At 52.0% G+C, this 14170-nt stretch overlaps 1 protein-coding gene across 1 annotated transcript; it reads left to right on the plus strand.

The window, feature by feature from the left end:
• The first annotated feature begins 1901 nt into the window (after nucleotides 1–1901).
• c1ql4a (complement component 1, q subcomponent-like 4) lies at nucleotides 1902–10320 on the plus strand. Its single transcript, XM_028994195.1, has 2 exons — nucleotides 1902–2728; nucleotides 9860–10320. Exons 1-2 carry the CDS (start codon nucleotides 2186–2188, stop codon nucleotides 10037–10039), a joined length of 723 nt encoding a protein of 240 aa, XP_028850028.1. The 5' UTR covers nucleotides 1902–2185; the 3' UTR covers nucleotides 10040–10320.
• Nucleotides 10321–14170: the final 3850 nt, after the last annotated feature.

A 14170-nucleotide genomic window follows, 5' to 3' on the forward strand; every position in this document is an offset into this window, starting at 1 on the left:
AATTCTCAGTATATTGCCCCTCGGGCCCAACCGCCACGAAAGCGGGCAACTGTTCCCCGAGAGCGGCTGTCGGGGGTCTCGGCGCCCCGAGTACGTGTTCCCCTCGCTCCCACGCCGGCCCATTAAACTTTAAGAACCGCCGACGCGTGATTAAGGCCGACAGGGAGAGGGATCGGACGAGGCGCACGGAATCCTCAATGGCGGAAGCCCCTCGGAAGCTCTGCAGATATTATTGCCCGGCGTTCCTCACTCGCTCTCACCCGCGGTGGATTTCATCACGGCCTCACCGGGACCGGCTGCACCTCGACCTGCCAATCACGCGTGCTATTCGGAACATCCGAATATCCGAAATATTCAAACGATTTTTACGGTTCGTGTTTTTTTTTTTTGCTCGTTTGCTGCAGCAAATGGGCGCCAGATGTCCACCGAGGTTCTTCCCCAGCATGAGCAACATCTTCACGCCAGACATGCGGTGGACGACCGTGAGAGGTTTGCGTTCCGAATTTATTTTACGGTGGCCTGTCAGACAATTAAAAAGCAACAGAGAAGTAAACCGCGGGGACATGTCTGATCAGTCATGGATTCAAACGTCCCCATTACTTAAACATGGCAGCCAACAGTGTTCCCAGAGACCCATTAGTGTGTGTGTGTGTGTGTGTGTGTGTGTGTGTGTTCTGAGAAAGAGGTAGAAAGAGAAAGTCGCATAAAACGAGAAAAACACAGCAGCACAGTGCAGCACTAATGAGGACTGAGGAACTATGGAGATGGAGATGGAGCCACACAGCCAGCAGCTCAGAGACACCCGTCTGTCTGTCTGTGCATCCATCCATCCATCCATCCATCCATCCACGATCCATGCACTGCTGCAAACCTCAGGTGACCCGCAGGGCCACGCCCCAGTCCGATACTGCACATTTTACATATTCGAATAGATAAAAAAAAACGAGATCTGTCTCCACACGAACACCTGTAGATCGCCAATCAGCAGCGATCGATGATTTATCGGCGGTCCGGCGGAGGGCGGGGGATGTTCGTGATGTTCGGGGAGGGAGGGATGGAGTGAGGGAGGAGAGGAGAGGAGCCGGGAAGGGGAGGGCGGGAGGACGAGACAGAAATCTCACAGGTGTGGTGCTGTCGATGGTGCCGGTGGAGCCGCCGGAACTACAGACGGACCCTCCGTCTCCGAACCGTCCGGATTAAAATAAAAAAAAGAAGAACAAAACCCTCGCGATACGATTTTGTTTGTTTTTTTCGGAAAAAAAGTGAAAAGTTTCCCGCCAGCGCCGGCGCCCGGCGCGCGAAATCCGAGGATGTTCCCGCGCTCCGGTTCCACGCTGCCGAGTTGCGGAACGTGATCGAGGTCTGAAGGTGAGAAGAACAGCTCTGCTCTCCGCGTCCCTTTAAAAAGACAAATAAAAAAAAAACTTCAAGCATAACTAGATGGCGCATGCATTAAATGATTCGATTCCAGTTCTGTAAAATGCCTTTAATTTCATTCATATTGTAATGCATGTAAGGAGAAACGTCATATTGAAAAACGGATTAAAATCGTGTGCTTTTGCTCTCGACTGAATATTAGGCGCAGAGACGGGGCCTTTGGGCGAAATAAAATTTTACTTTCCGACGTGTTCGCTAATAATGTTTTTAATTGTGCTCGGCCGCTAATGAACTCGAGGTTCCAGTGCTTCTGTGGGCCTGAAGTAATTAAAGTTACAATTGGACAAAACCACAGAGAGCAGGCAGCCATTACCAACAAAGGAAAGACTGAATGTGCACCAAAAAAGAGGAATAAAACCACTAAACAATTTCTCTGTTTTTTTTCCTCCCCAATGTTTCTCCCCTGATCTCATCTTTCCACCCACGTCCTGTTTGACCCATGTGTCCCCTTCCCAGACCCCCCCAGAGACTACATGCCGCCCTCTCCTTCACGTCCCCGCACCCGGTCTCCACGTTCATCCCGCATTTCTGTCCCCGCCGCCTCCCGCTAGACACAGATCTCTGCATCAGGGTCTCCGCCTCCACCTCAAGCCCTCCGTCATCACCCGCCCATTCCAGCCCGTGCGTCAGACCAGCGTCCACCCTGGCGGGCACCATTCCGTCCAAGGGAGAGGAGGACTTTCTCACGCTTGCCGCCTCCCGGCTCAGCCGCCGCAAGCGTGTCATAGGGGCAGCGGTGGGCGTGGCCATGGTTCTAGTTCTGCTGGTGACCATCCCCCTGCTGGTCCACAGCACCAAAGGGGGCGGCGCTGGAGGAGGGAGCCATTACGAAATGCTGGGCAGCTGCAGGATGGTCTGTGACCCATACACCCCGTCACAAAACGGGCAGGAGTTGACGGCCGTGTCCCCCGCGCCACCCGATTTCACTGGCCGAAGGGGGAAGTCTGGGTTCCGAGGTCCCCCCGGGATCCCCGGCCCGCCCGGACCCCGAGGACCCCCCGGAGAGCCCGGCAAGCCCGGGCCACAGGGTCCCGCCGGCCCTGGACCCGGTGGCTACGTTCCGTCCTTCTACAGCCCCAAGATCGCGTTCTACGCCGGCCTGCGGAAACAGCACGAGGGCATGGACGTGCTCAAGTTCGACGACGTCGTCACCAACGTTGGCAACTACTACGAGCCCAGCACCGGCAAGTTCACGTGCCCCCTGCCCGGCATCTACTACTTCACCTACCACGTGCTCATGAGGGGCGGGGACGGAACCAGCATGTGGGCGGACCTGAAGAAGAACGGCCAGGTCAGAGTGCCAACAGTTCGCTCGAATCACGGTGCAGTAAGATGATTTTCAACCTGCGCGAAGCTGCGGTGATGTAATACATCATGCATACATTAAAAATGGCCTTTTTAGCCAATGGTCTGTGGCCTTAGGTGTTACCGTGGGGCTAACTATGCGGTTGCTTTAATTCCTTGAGATTTACGTTGGTGATAAACGCGAGGCGTTTAAAAACGGCACAGAAAATGATCAATGTCCTGTTGTATGCATACGCCGTGTTCATGCGACAGGTAACGTTATGAAGCACAGACTTTAGAACGTATATTAAAGAACACGTCTCCGAATGTAAAAAAAAAGTCTGGAGGAATTAAGCAGAGCATTTATTTATTCATTCCTTTTAAATATTAACCAGGTTCAGTCTTTCGGCGCGCCACGGAGGTGTTTTAATCTTGGGAGGAGGGTGGGTGGGGGGGGGGGGGGGGGTGGATTAATTGGGAAAAAATACTCAAACGTCTGTCTTAATTGCCCCGAAACGTATGAAAAGATACGTTTTCTAATATATTCTAAAACAGCGAAAAATAGTACACGATCCCTGAAGTAATTAGAAGTGCGGCATAAATGGCATCGTGTTGTGCTCATTGGAGGAACGATCTAATTAGTAACATATTGGGAAGACGATTATCACCTTAAACCAAGTGCAGCAGAACATGGCGGAGGCATCTGTCCAGCCGTCTCACCCATCAGACAAATAAATAATAAAGGCGAAATTGACAGGCCACTCATCCAGTCGTTAATTCCCCCGACGCTAATTAAAGTCTGAAGGGTTGGACGGGAAAGATGTGAAAAGTCTCCGATGGCTCCCGGGGAAGCGGTACGGTGGAATAGAGGGAGGGAAAAAAACCACTGGACTGTGTATTTTAAAATATGTTCCGCGCTGGCCTGTTGCGTTCATCCTTTGTTTTCTACGTAGATGCTCTCCGCTTGTTTCGCGGGATTTTTTTTTCTCGTGACCTTCCCCGGCGTCCGTGGCCCCCGACGTCCGCCGCGCGTCCCCAGACGAATTCCGCTTTGCCATTCAAGGCCTCCCCTCCTGTTAAATCATTCATAACTCCGAGATTGGTTCCCCCTCCTCGCCGTCCCCGCCCCCTCTCCCCGCTTGTTCATCGATTGCCCATTAATTATCTTTTCACCCAGCTCAATTATTTAACCCCATCCGGGTCAATCTTCGGCTCATCAGGTGGCCCCGGCACTTGCCGGTGTTCCAGAATTCGCATTTCCGGATTGCGGAAAATGCATTGCTATTCATACTTATGACGCACGATCAATTAAAAGCCTGTCTCGGTAATTGAGTTAATTAGAAGGGCCGCTGCATTTGTGGTGGGGGGAGGAGGGGCGTACGATGGACGGGGCCGCGCCGCGGTGTGAGGACGGCGGGACGGGGCCGGCTGACGGAACGATCCGGAGAGGAGAGGAAGATGGATGGCTTAATAGAGCCGCGCGGACAGTGGGCTGAGGGACGAGGCTACGGGGAGGCCGGCGCGGGGGCCCGGCAAGACGGATGGAAGGGCTCTGAGCGTGTCATGGCCAGACAGGTTAACAAGGCGCCGGCCCTGCCAGAAAAAAAAAAAGCCGGAGTCGATGTCCAGACGTCACGGCGGTTTGCCGATTGTTGCCGCGAATTAATTGAGGGGGGCTCCCCTGCAGGATCCGGCATCCAACGAGGCCGGAGAACAAGGCCCCTCAAGGCCTGATTTAAGGGCCAAGTCCCACACAGGGAACAAAGAAAAATATTCTGCGGCGTCTCCTTGGTGCGCCGGGAGAGTTGTCATGGATCCCCGTTCCTGCCGTCGGCTCTCGATCTGGCCCGCGGTGTCCTTTAATGCCTTCAAAAGACTTGTCCTCGGGAAAAATGTCTGTATCCGTCCTCAGACCGCCGTTCGGGCTTCTCTTTCTTCTCATCGGGTTATCCGGACCGTTCCGCCGGGAACACTTCGGCGCGGCTGCTCGAGCTAATGGCCTGTTGACTGGCCTCGTGGCGTAACTCGCGCGGAACACCGACCGGCGTGAACCAACCGACGCACGCTGGCGACGTGATTAAAAACGATATCAGCGGTTTTATCTCCGTATCCGCCCGGCGTGCTCCCTCGCCGCCCCTCGCCGGTGATTTACGTACCCAGCGGGCGCCGTGTATCTACGTTTCCATCATCCCGAGTCGGGATCTAATGGAGGTTACGTAGCCGAACGCCTGCGTTTGCGGAGGGCCGTCCCAGCGACGGATCGATAGGCTTATAGGGAAATTTGTAATGATGCTTCTCAGGGTCCCTTCCTTCATGCTAATAGGCAGCTGATTTATCGGGTGACGTGAGGGACGCTTGTAGTTTCTTTCAGCCGGTGACATTCCCCCTCCCGACCCGTTGCTGTTGTTAATCTGGGAATTTATAGTCCCCTGTCTCCTTTCTTTTCCGTCCACCCCTCCTCCGGGTACGGAAGTTGAATAATGCACATTTCATCCCGGACCTCTTTCTCTTTTTTCTTCCTCCACCTGTCACCCTCTCTTTTAATAGATCAGCGAAAGGTCGAGCTCTTTCACACGGTCGCGTTAAAAATGCCACTGGCCACCCGTTAATGACCAGCACCTGTACTAATGAGCGTCCCCAAGAATGGACGCAGGGAATGCTGAGACATAATAAGCTCCTACGGCGCCCTTGTGTGGCTGTGGCAGATTAAAATTGAGCCCGCCATTCGTAATTACTCAAATAACAAGTAATTAGGCTTTTCCTCCCGCCGCTCCACATTGGTATAGACGGAGGGGGCGAGAGCTGGAATATCCGTAGATGCTTCTGATGAGGGCCGTGGAAATGGTCACTTGTCTCCCCCCGTGATATTCGGTGACCGTCGGAGGACGAGTCTGTTTAATAAACGCCCATTTTCCAACCCTGCCGGGCTCCTCTGCTCCCCCCAGTCCCTCCGCCGGCGTGCCGCGGGTCCCTTAGGTAAGTTTAAGAGCTACTTTTCCATTGTCTCCGCTCTAAGAGGTCTGTACATCACGGCGAATGAATCCTGTCACTTTTATTACCGCCGGAGCACGGCCCCGCCGATAAAAACAAGACTCCGTGTACACCCTCACATCTTGCCGCTCCCGCAGAAGCGGCCTCGCTTGATCAGTCTGTTATCCTAACCTCCCCGCGGCCAATCCCCACCGCCGCCCTTCCCCGTTCCCGGCTACACGTCTCGTCCACCGCAGCTGCTCCTTTCTCCGCTGCTCCCTCCCTCCCTTCCCGTTCTCTTCATCTCTCACTCGCTCTCGGTTAATGGTGCCCCTGTAATGAAAAGCCCCGGCAGAGGAAGCCCGCGGCGGGGCCCGAGGGCCCTCGCTCGAGTCGGCGCGGCGTCTAACAAGCAACGCGCTGCCGCGTCAATATCAATAACTCTGCCGTGCCCCAACGCCCGGCACGGAACGCCTCCCTGCCGGCTGGTCGGCCCGAGGCCGGACCCGGGTTTGATTAACTGCTGAATCCGAGCCAGGATTGGATTAACTGCGGAATCCGGCGCAGTGTGGACCCGGGTTCGATTAACTGCTGAATCCGAGCATGGATTAGATTAACTGCAGAATCCGGTACAGTGCGGGCCCGGGTTCGATTAACTGCGGAATCTGGCACGGTGAGGGCGCGAGTTCGATTAACTGCGGGATCCTGCACGGTGCGGGCCAGGGTTCGATTAACTGTGGAATTCCACATGGTGCAGGCGCGGGTTCGATTAACTGTGGAATTCCACACGGTGCGGGTTCGATTAACTGCGGGATCCGGCACGGTGCGGACCAGGGTTCGATTAACTGTGGAATTCCACATGGTGCCGGCGCGGGTTCGATTAACAACGGGATCCGGCACGGTGCGGGCCCGGGTTGGATTAACTGCGGAATCTGGCACGGTGCAGGCCCGGGTTCGATTAACTGCGGGATCCGGCACGGTGGGGACCGGGTTCGATTAACTGTGGAATTCCACACGGTGCGGGCTCGGGTTCGATTAACTGCAGGATCCGGCACAGTGCGGGCTCGGGTTCGATTAACTGTGGAATTCCACATGGTGCAGGCCCGGGTTCGATTAACTGCGAGATCCGGCACGGTGCTGGCCCGGGTTTGATTAACTGTGGAATCCGGCACGGTGTGGGCCCGGGTTCGATTAACTGCGGAATCCGGCGTGGTGCAGGCCCGGGTTCGATTAACTGTGGAATTCCACATGGTGCAAGCCCGGGTTTGATTAACTGCGGAATCCAGTGTGGTGCGGGCCCGGGTACGGAATCCGGTACGGAATCCGGCACGGTGCAGGCCTGAGTTGGATTAATTGCGGAATCTGGCCTGGTGCAGGCCTGCGCTTATTAAACCGACGGCAAGCATTTCGGTATCGAGCTCGGGTAGGAATGCCCGGGGGACGGTGCGCCCCCTCGGCCCGTTTTGCCGAAATAATGAGCCCGGCGACATAAGGCTGAAGTCGATGGGGAGTTGGGGGTGGTCGGCCCGTCACTGTCAGACGCCGCGATGATGCCTTGCCTTGTATTGACCCACCGCTATCGACGACCTGTATGCAATCAATCAAGCTAAAAGTTCCCGCTGCGGTTACGTGGCATCAACGGCAACTCCGGCGCATTCAGAAAGCTGTTGGATGCCATTAAGACCGCGGAATTGTTTCAGGAAATAAGCCCAGTGCCGTCTGTGTAATTAGCAACAACACATCGGCGAGTATTGACCGGAGAATTGCGCCGCCGCGGACTGTGCCGTGTCCGTAATAGAGCGCGGCTGTTAGATTGCGGCCGGCGACTGGGATGCGAGCCTGAGATTTTTCCTGCCGGATGTGGATGGACCGGCCGAGTCTCCGGGGACCGGCTGGGCCGCACCGTGTTAATCAATCCGCCTTAGAGCGGACAGGGACACGGCGGGGCGATGCTCACCGACACGCTTCGCCACGGATGGAAACTGCGTGACCTGCATTCGGCATTCCAACAAGGGGACACCGGGACACAGCCCACAGCTCCGGAACGCGCCTGCGGTCCAACAGATGTGGCAGCAGTGGCGAGTTCATTCCAGACCGATGGGATGGGGAAGTCATTTTAAAGTGAAGTGATTGTCACTTGTAATACACAGCAGCACAGCACACAGTGAACACAGTGAAATGTGTCCTCTGTATTTAACCATCACCCTGAGTGAGCAGTGGGCAGCCATGACAGGCACCCGGGGAGCAGTGTGTGGGGACGGTGCTTTGCTCAGTGGCACCTCAGTGGCACTTTGGCGGATCGGGATTCGAACCGGTGAACTTCTTATTACAGGGCCGCTTTTTTAACCGCTAGGCCACCGCTGCCCCATTTGGGCCAATTGAAAGAAAGAAAAGAAAGTGAAGTGATTGTCACATGTGATACACAGCAGCACAGCACACAGTGCACACAGTGAAATGTGTCCTCTGCATTTAACCCATCACCCTGAGTGAGCAGCGGGCAGCCATGACAGGCGCCCGGGGAGCAGTGCTCAGTGGCACCTTGGCAGATCCTTAACCACTAGGCCACCACTGCCCCATTTGAGCTTATTGATACCAGGGCGCGGCTCCCGGAATGTTTCCGGGATTAGGAGAGTCATACTCGTAAAATCACGTACGCGCGGACGGAGGAAGACGGCAAGACCGAGGGACGGCGGGGGAAACGCGGGGCTCATTGAGTTGCAGGGCGCGTTCCGCCGGAGCGCGGCCCGTCACGGAGACGGCCGCCGCGCGTCCGGATAAGTGACAGAGATTGAGTGCCTGCGCCTCGGCCGGACACCGAGCGACGCGGCGAGGCCGCCCGCGCCTGACGAGTGTCGCCACGCTGTCACGTTACCCGTGTGTGTTTTTTATTGCCAATGTTCATAACCGCTGGAGGAGACGCCACTTGGCTCCGCCCCAGTTCGGCATTTGACGTCTGGCAGCCGCTGTTAATTGACTCGTCTGTTGTTAATATTAGTGTGTGTGTGTGTGTGTTTGTGTGATTGTACACACGAGCAAACCCAATACAGTTTGTCGTCAAACAAGCCACGTATTCACCGCAACAGGTCAATAGCTTTGGCCTCGCCCGCTGCGTGCAAATGCGTCCGCGTTCCTCGGCAAACCCGAGTTTACGCGCGACGTGCGTCCAATTCATCTCGGGGCTCAACAGGTCGGTGCCGGGACGCTGACAGCTCCTCGTTCCTCACGCGGCAATATTCCCGGCGTCCCCTGCACCGTGTCCCCGTTCCACAGGTAACCCGCGATCGCTGGGAGAACGCGAGCTCGGGTTCCGAAGCCAGCCGGAGGCCGCGTGCCCGTCCCACTCGCCGGGGACGGGCCCATCACGTCGCCAGACGCCTCATGGTGACTCGAGGAAGCAATTAAGCGAGCCGCGTGGCCGGGCAAATGAGGAGGGATGGGGAGTGGAGGGAGATTAATGGGGGAACCGGCGGAGCTCTGTGTGCCGGGCCGGCGCTGCGAACGCTTTAGGACGAGCAGCAACGTATTAAGGGGTTATTGGCGGCCCATTAGTCACAAAGTAGACGGAAAGGAAGGAGAGAAATCACACTTGCCATTCAGGCCCTGTAGCCACCTTCTGTGGATTGCTTTCTTCCGTCCGATTCCTTTATTTTTATTACTTTTTTTTATTTATTTGAAAGTCAAAATGCATTATGATCAAATTTGACAAATGAATCGTTATGCATATATTACTTTTGTTCCCGACACATCCTATTAAGTCCTTGGATGCTATACAGTGTGTCCACTAAAGGATTAGATTACAATATTGGTTGCATTTGAAAGAAGTGCTTTGCAGTTTGGTGGAATATCGAGACTATTGAGAAAGACATAAAATGTTTGTGTGTCACTATGGGTCATGTTGGGTCAGATATTAATGTAAATGGCAGCTTGCGTTGTCCCTTATAATTATAGGATATAGGATCATTTATAATTTTTTTATAAATTACAAGATGGCTGTATATGAACTGTTATCTATGTTATCTGAAAGATTTATATAAATGATGATAAGAACTACCATTTTCTGGTAGTTTCCACACGCAGTTTAAAGTACCGTATTGGACCCGTTTCAGGGCCTATAGGGTTAAAACCACTGCTGCTGCGTGATGACTTCTTGCTACGTTGTGGATTGCAGGTGAGGGCCAGCGCCATTGCGCAGGACGCCGATCAGAACTACGACTACGCGTCCAACAGCGTCATCCTCCACCTGGACGTCGGCGATGAGGTCTTTGTGCAGCTGGACGGAGGCAAGGTTCACGGGGGCAACACCAACAAATACAGCACGTTCTCCGGCTTCCTCATATACCCTGACTGATCCGTCGATATCTCACACACACACACACACGCACACACACACACGCACAGACACAACATCTCAGCATTAACAGACTTGTGGCAAGACGGGGGTCGTGCGAGGGTCAGAGGGACGTTGTGCACCAGCCCCTCGCCCTCTCGAAAAAAAATAAAAAACCAAGTGCATTCATACCACCGGATATTTGTGAGCGTGAGTGTATGTGTGTGTAAATATGAACGTGTGAAAACTGATCTCCGTCGGCCAAAAAAATGAAAAGCTTGCACATACGTAGTTGAACAGCTACAAAAAAAAAAAAAAAAAAAAAAGACGAATTCAGAGGAAATATATACGGCATTATCTATAAGAGCGCGACGCATCCTGTAGTCTCTTCCCGTCATTAGGTTTCGTGAACGTAAAAGTCCTGGTGTTGCCTGCACGCCCCGCCCTTTCCTCGTGGCTGCCATTTGTAAAAAAAAAATACAAAAATAAAATGGCAGAAATAGCAGACTGGGCGTCTTTTTTTTTTTTTTTTTTTTTTTTACATTTTTTTATTTTTTATTCGGATTGCCGTCGAGACCCGGACTCCCCGGACATTTTCAATAGGAACGGGCTGCAGGGAAAAACCGTCAATAGAACATGTACCGCGGCTCACTCCTCCATCACCGCCTCCTGGGCGCGTATTGCGACATATATATTTATGCGTGCGCACACACACACCGCCAAGAGTCCATGATTAATGTAAGCCTGCACCCCCCCCCCCTTTCTTCAACGCATTCGACTTAAAGTGACTGCTCGGCCCGTCCGCGGCGCGAGCGTGGACTTACGGGGGGACCGTGATCGAACACGCCGCGGCTCACTGAGGCCTCCAGAGCCTGGACATGGATTTCCGATACGTCTGAGGACACCGCCGGCCAAGAAAATGTTCATGTATCAATCACAGCTGATAATATACTCCGCAAACCTCGTACGTATCTTTTTTTATTTTATAAACGCATCAGTTACGGCGGTTGTTTCTGCCCTATTCATAACGCTTCAATATTTGTAGAAGCCCTGCCCAGTAATAATAATAATAAATATATATATTGTTTATTGCTGTAAATTGCTTTCCATTGTACAGTGAAACTGGAGTATTGTTTTGTATGTATTTATCTATTTATCGTCCGCTGTTCTTTGCCCATCAATAAAGTGTAAGCTTGATAATGGCGTATTAACGCGTGCTTCCTAAGAGCTGAAGCCCCTCTGGGATCTGGCTTCGTCCGCGTTCGAATTCGAATTCCGGCGATAATTGTCAGTTCGTAAATAACCATCAAAGGCCTTTTGCATGGGAAATCCATAAAGGCCCGGACACTTCAAAGGGCACTTCATTGACATTCCTACATGGAATATTTTGTGTAAGGTCAGTGTTTCAGATGAGGCCGGCCTATTAAAAGTCTGAAATTATCAAGTGGCTTTAAATGTCAGTTTCATTAGGACGACTGGCCGTTCTCAGTCGTAATGACGAGTGCCAGATTCCCCGGGAAATAACGACCGGACATTTTATTTCGGACTGAGGGTGACGAGCGTTGTGAGCTGGGTTTCTTTATTTTTTACGCCATTTACCAGACGTCCTTATCCAGAGTTACAGGGACAGTCCCCCCGGAGACACTCGGGGTTAAGTGTCTTGCTCAGGGACACGATGGTAGCAAGTGGGGTTTGAACCTGGGTCTTCTGGTTCGCAGGCGAGTGTCCTACCCACTAGGACACCCCCACCATTATTATACTGCATCTCCTGCAGCGACCCGCTGTAACGCGCTTTCAGAAGTGAGGAGCTCCGGAGAGCCCTCGGCAGCTTCTGCCTTTTTCTTTCCTCACAAAATACACAACGTTGTGTCGTGTTTCACATCGGCGAGATCAATAACAGAGGCGTACGTACGGTAATAATGGCGAAATGTCTGCCACAGCCCATTAATTAATAGGGTTTGAGGTACAAATCTCCTTTCAGGGTCCCTAATATAGCCGTCGATCGGTGGCTTGGGTGTAATGTCCCTATTTAAATGGCCCGGACGAGTGCAGAGTGGCTGGAATGGCACTCGGACAGTACCGGCGCCGCTCCTCGGAAAGGAACAGAGGAGAAAATCTTTAATTAAAAGCAAGAGTTAATGGCATTCTGGACTTAAAGGCTTTGGAGAAATCTGTTCCCCGTGGGGGGCTCGTGGGGGGACCTCGGCGTGTCTGCCGGCCGGTCGGCCGGCCTTCCCTCTCCCTCTCTCTCTCCTGGAAGATTCCGGTTGCAAGTTAATTGGACGGGGAGAGGTCTGAGGCGGGCCGCGTTGAGGCCCATTAGCGATTCCCCTGTCGGCGGCAGAGCCGCGAGGATCACAGACTCACAAATAGGAGGATTAAAATAATCAATAGACTTCACTTACCTCCGGCACATCCACACAAGTGCACTGGCTGTCCGGCCGCACGCGGGCGCGGAAACAAACCGGCCGGTAATTAGTGGGGGACGCTATTCGCCGATGGTCGGTGATGCCTAGCTCTGCCGCACACACACACACACACACACACTGACACACAAATAGCCGAGATACCTAATGAGGGGGAATAGTTGGGACTGGATGTGTGTAGCAGGAAGCGGGAAAAAGGTCAGAGAGCCGTTGAAGGGCTGCTCTGGCGCCACGGCGGAGCTCACATTTCACCGCCGGGCCACCAAACAAACACACCTGCCTTGTTAGAAATGCAAAAAGTGTCATTGTTAAAAAAAAAAAGCCCCAGCAGGGGAATGTGGATTTAATATTCATCCGTCCTCCGCACCGTCCGTGCGCAAATGAGACTGAAGGGTTGATGTTTTCATTAATTATGATAGTTTTACATACTTTTATAATTCATTTGTACACATGACTAATAAACCCATATAGTTGAAATTGCATAAATTTACCATTAATGTCAGGGTCAGTGTTATAAGTTACATGAGCATTAGATCATGTTCAGTGAACGTTGTCCAAACAGCGCCACCTTATGTGACCAGCGGGAGGTATAAATCAATAAATAAAATGAAATTTTATAACGAATAAGACATACGGAAATAAAGTCAACTGCTGCCATTTTCTAAAGCAAAAATATATATGTCGGTACTAACGCGTGTATAAACACTTTATTTCAAATTATTACAGAAATAAATGATGATGAAATATCCAAACTGATTACTTGAATATTTTTTTCCGTTGGATATTCAAGTCAAATGTCTTGGTTTTGATTGATAAATGAGTCGTATATCTGCAAACGAGAGTGAGGAAGGGTTTGTAAAGGATCTTATGACAGAATTAAAACCGCAGAATACTGCAAAAACAGAAACCGTACCAAAAGTCACACTTTCATTGGTAAGGGAGCCATCGCCGGGTTTCCGTGTGCCGATGCTGTTAAATGTGGGATGAATTTTAATATTAATATGATTACATGATGTGTAAGGATTGTCGCCACAGCGGATCAGTCAGTCTGGTTGATTTGGCCAAGGGTTTTATGCCGAATGCTCTTCCTGGCGCAACCCTGCCCGTTTACCAGGGCTTGAGACCGTCACCAAGAAACACGGTCACATACGTGCCCAGTGGCCGGGTTCATGAAATCGATCATTGTCATTGTGAAGCACAGCACACGGTGGAACGTGTCCTCTGTATTTAACCATCACCCTTGTTGAGCAGTGGGCAGCCATGACAGGCGCCCGGTGGAGCAGTGTGTGGGGACGGTGCTTTGCTCAGTTTAAACACAAAAACATTTATTTCTTATTTAGCCCAAAATCACATGCAGTACGTCTCGATGGACGTTGACAGGTCCGACAGTACAGCATATAATTCAAACCTTCACTTTTCTGTTAAGGTCTTACAATCTGCATCACCACACACACCTTTCTTCACCTACCCAGAAGATTCAGACCACTGACTCACCTCACATGCTGCAAATAAATTTTTTTTATAATAATAATTGCCCCCCCTCCAATAGATCTGGTTGGATCAGCCAAATTCAGTGTAAAAAAAAAAAATAAAATTTTCCAGGCTTATGGAAAAGTGAATCTTAAGAATGTACTAATTAGTATTCGGAATATCGTTTTAAATGGTAACAAAATACTCATCGATTAAATGACAGTTCGTGTAGACATTGAAAAAGTGACCTGTTCAC

Source organism: Denticeps clupeoides, chromosome 10, assembly GCF_900700375.1.
Source record: "Denticeps clupeoides chromosome 10, fDenClu1.1, whole genome shotgun sequence".
Classification (NCBI taxonomy): Eukaryota; Metazoa; Chordata; class Actinopteri; order Clupeiformes; family Denticipitidae; genus Denticeps; species Denticeps clupeoides.

What these genes read in the sequence shown, in the direction of transcription:
- c1ql4a (XM_028994195.1), top strand. Translation starts at nt 2,186, where the DNA reads ATGGTTCTAGTTCTGCTGGTGACCATCCCCCTGCTGGTCCACAGCACC. An exon ending in ACCTGAAGAAGAACGGCCAG is followed by an intron (nt 2,729 to 9,859) that starts GTCAGAGTGCCA and finishes TGTGGATTGCAG; the next exon opens with GTGAGGGCCAGCGCCATTGC.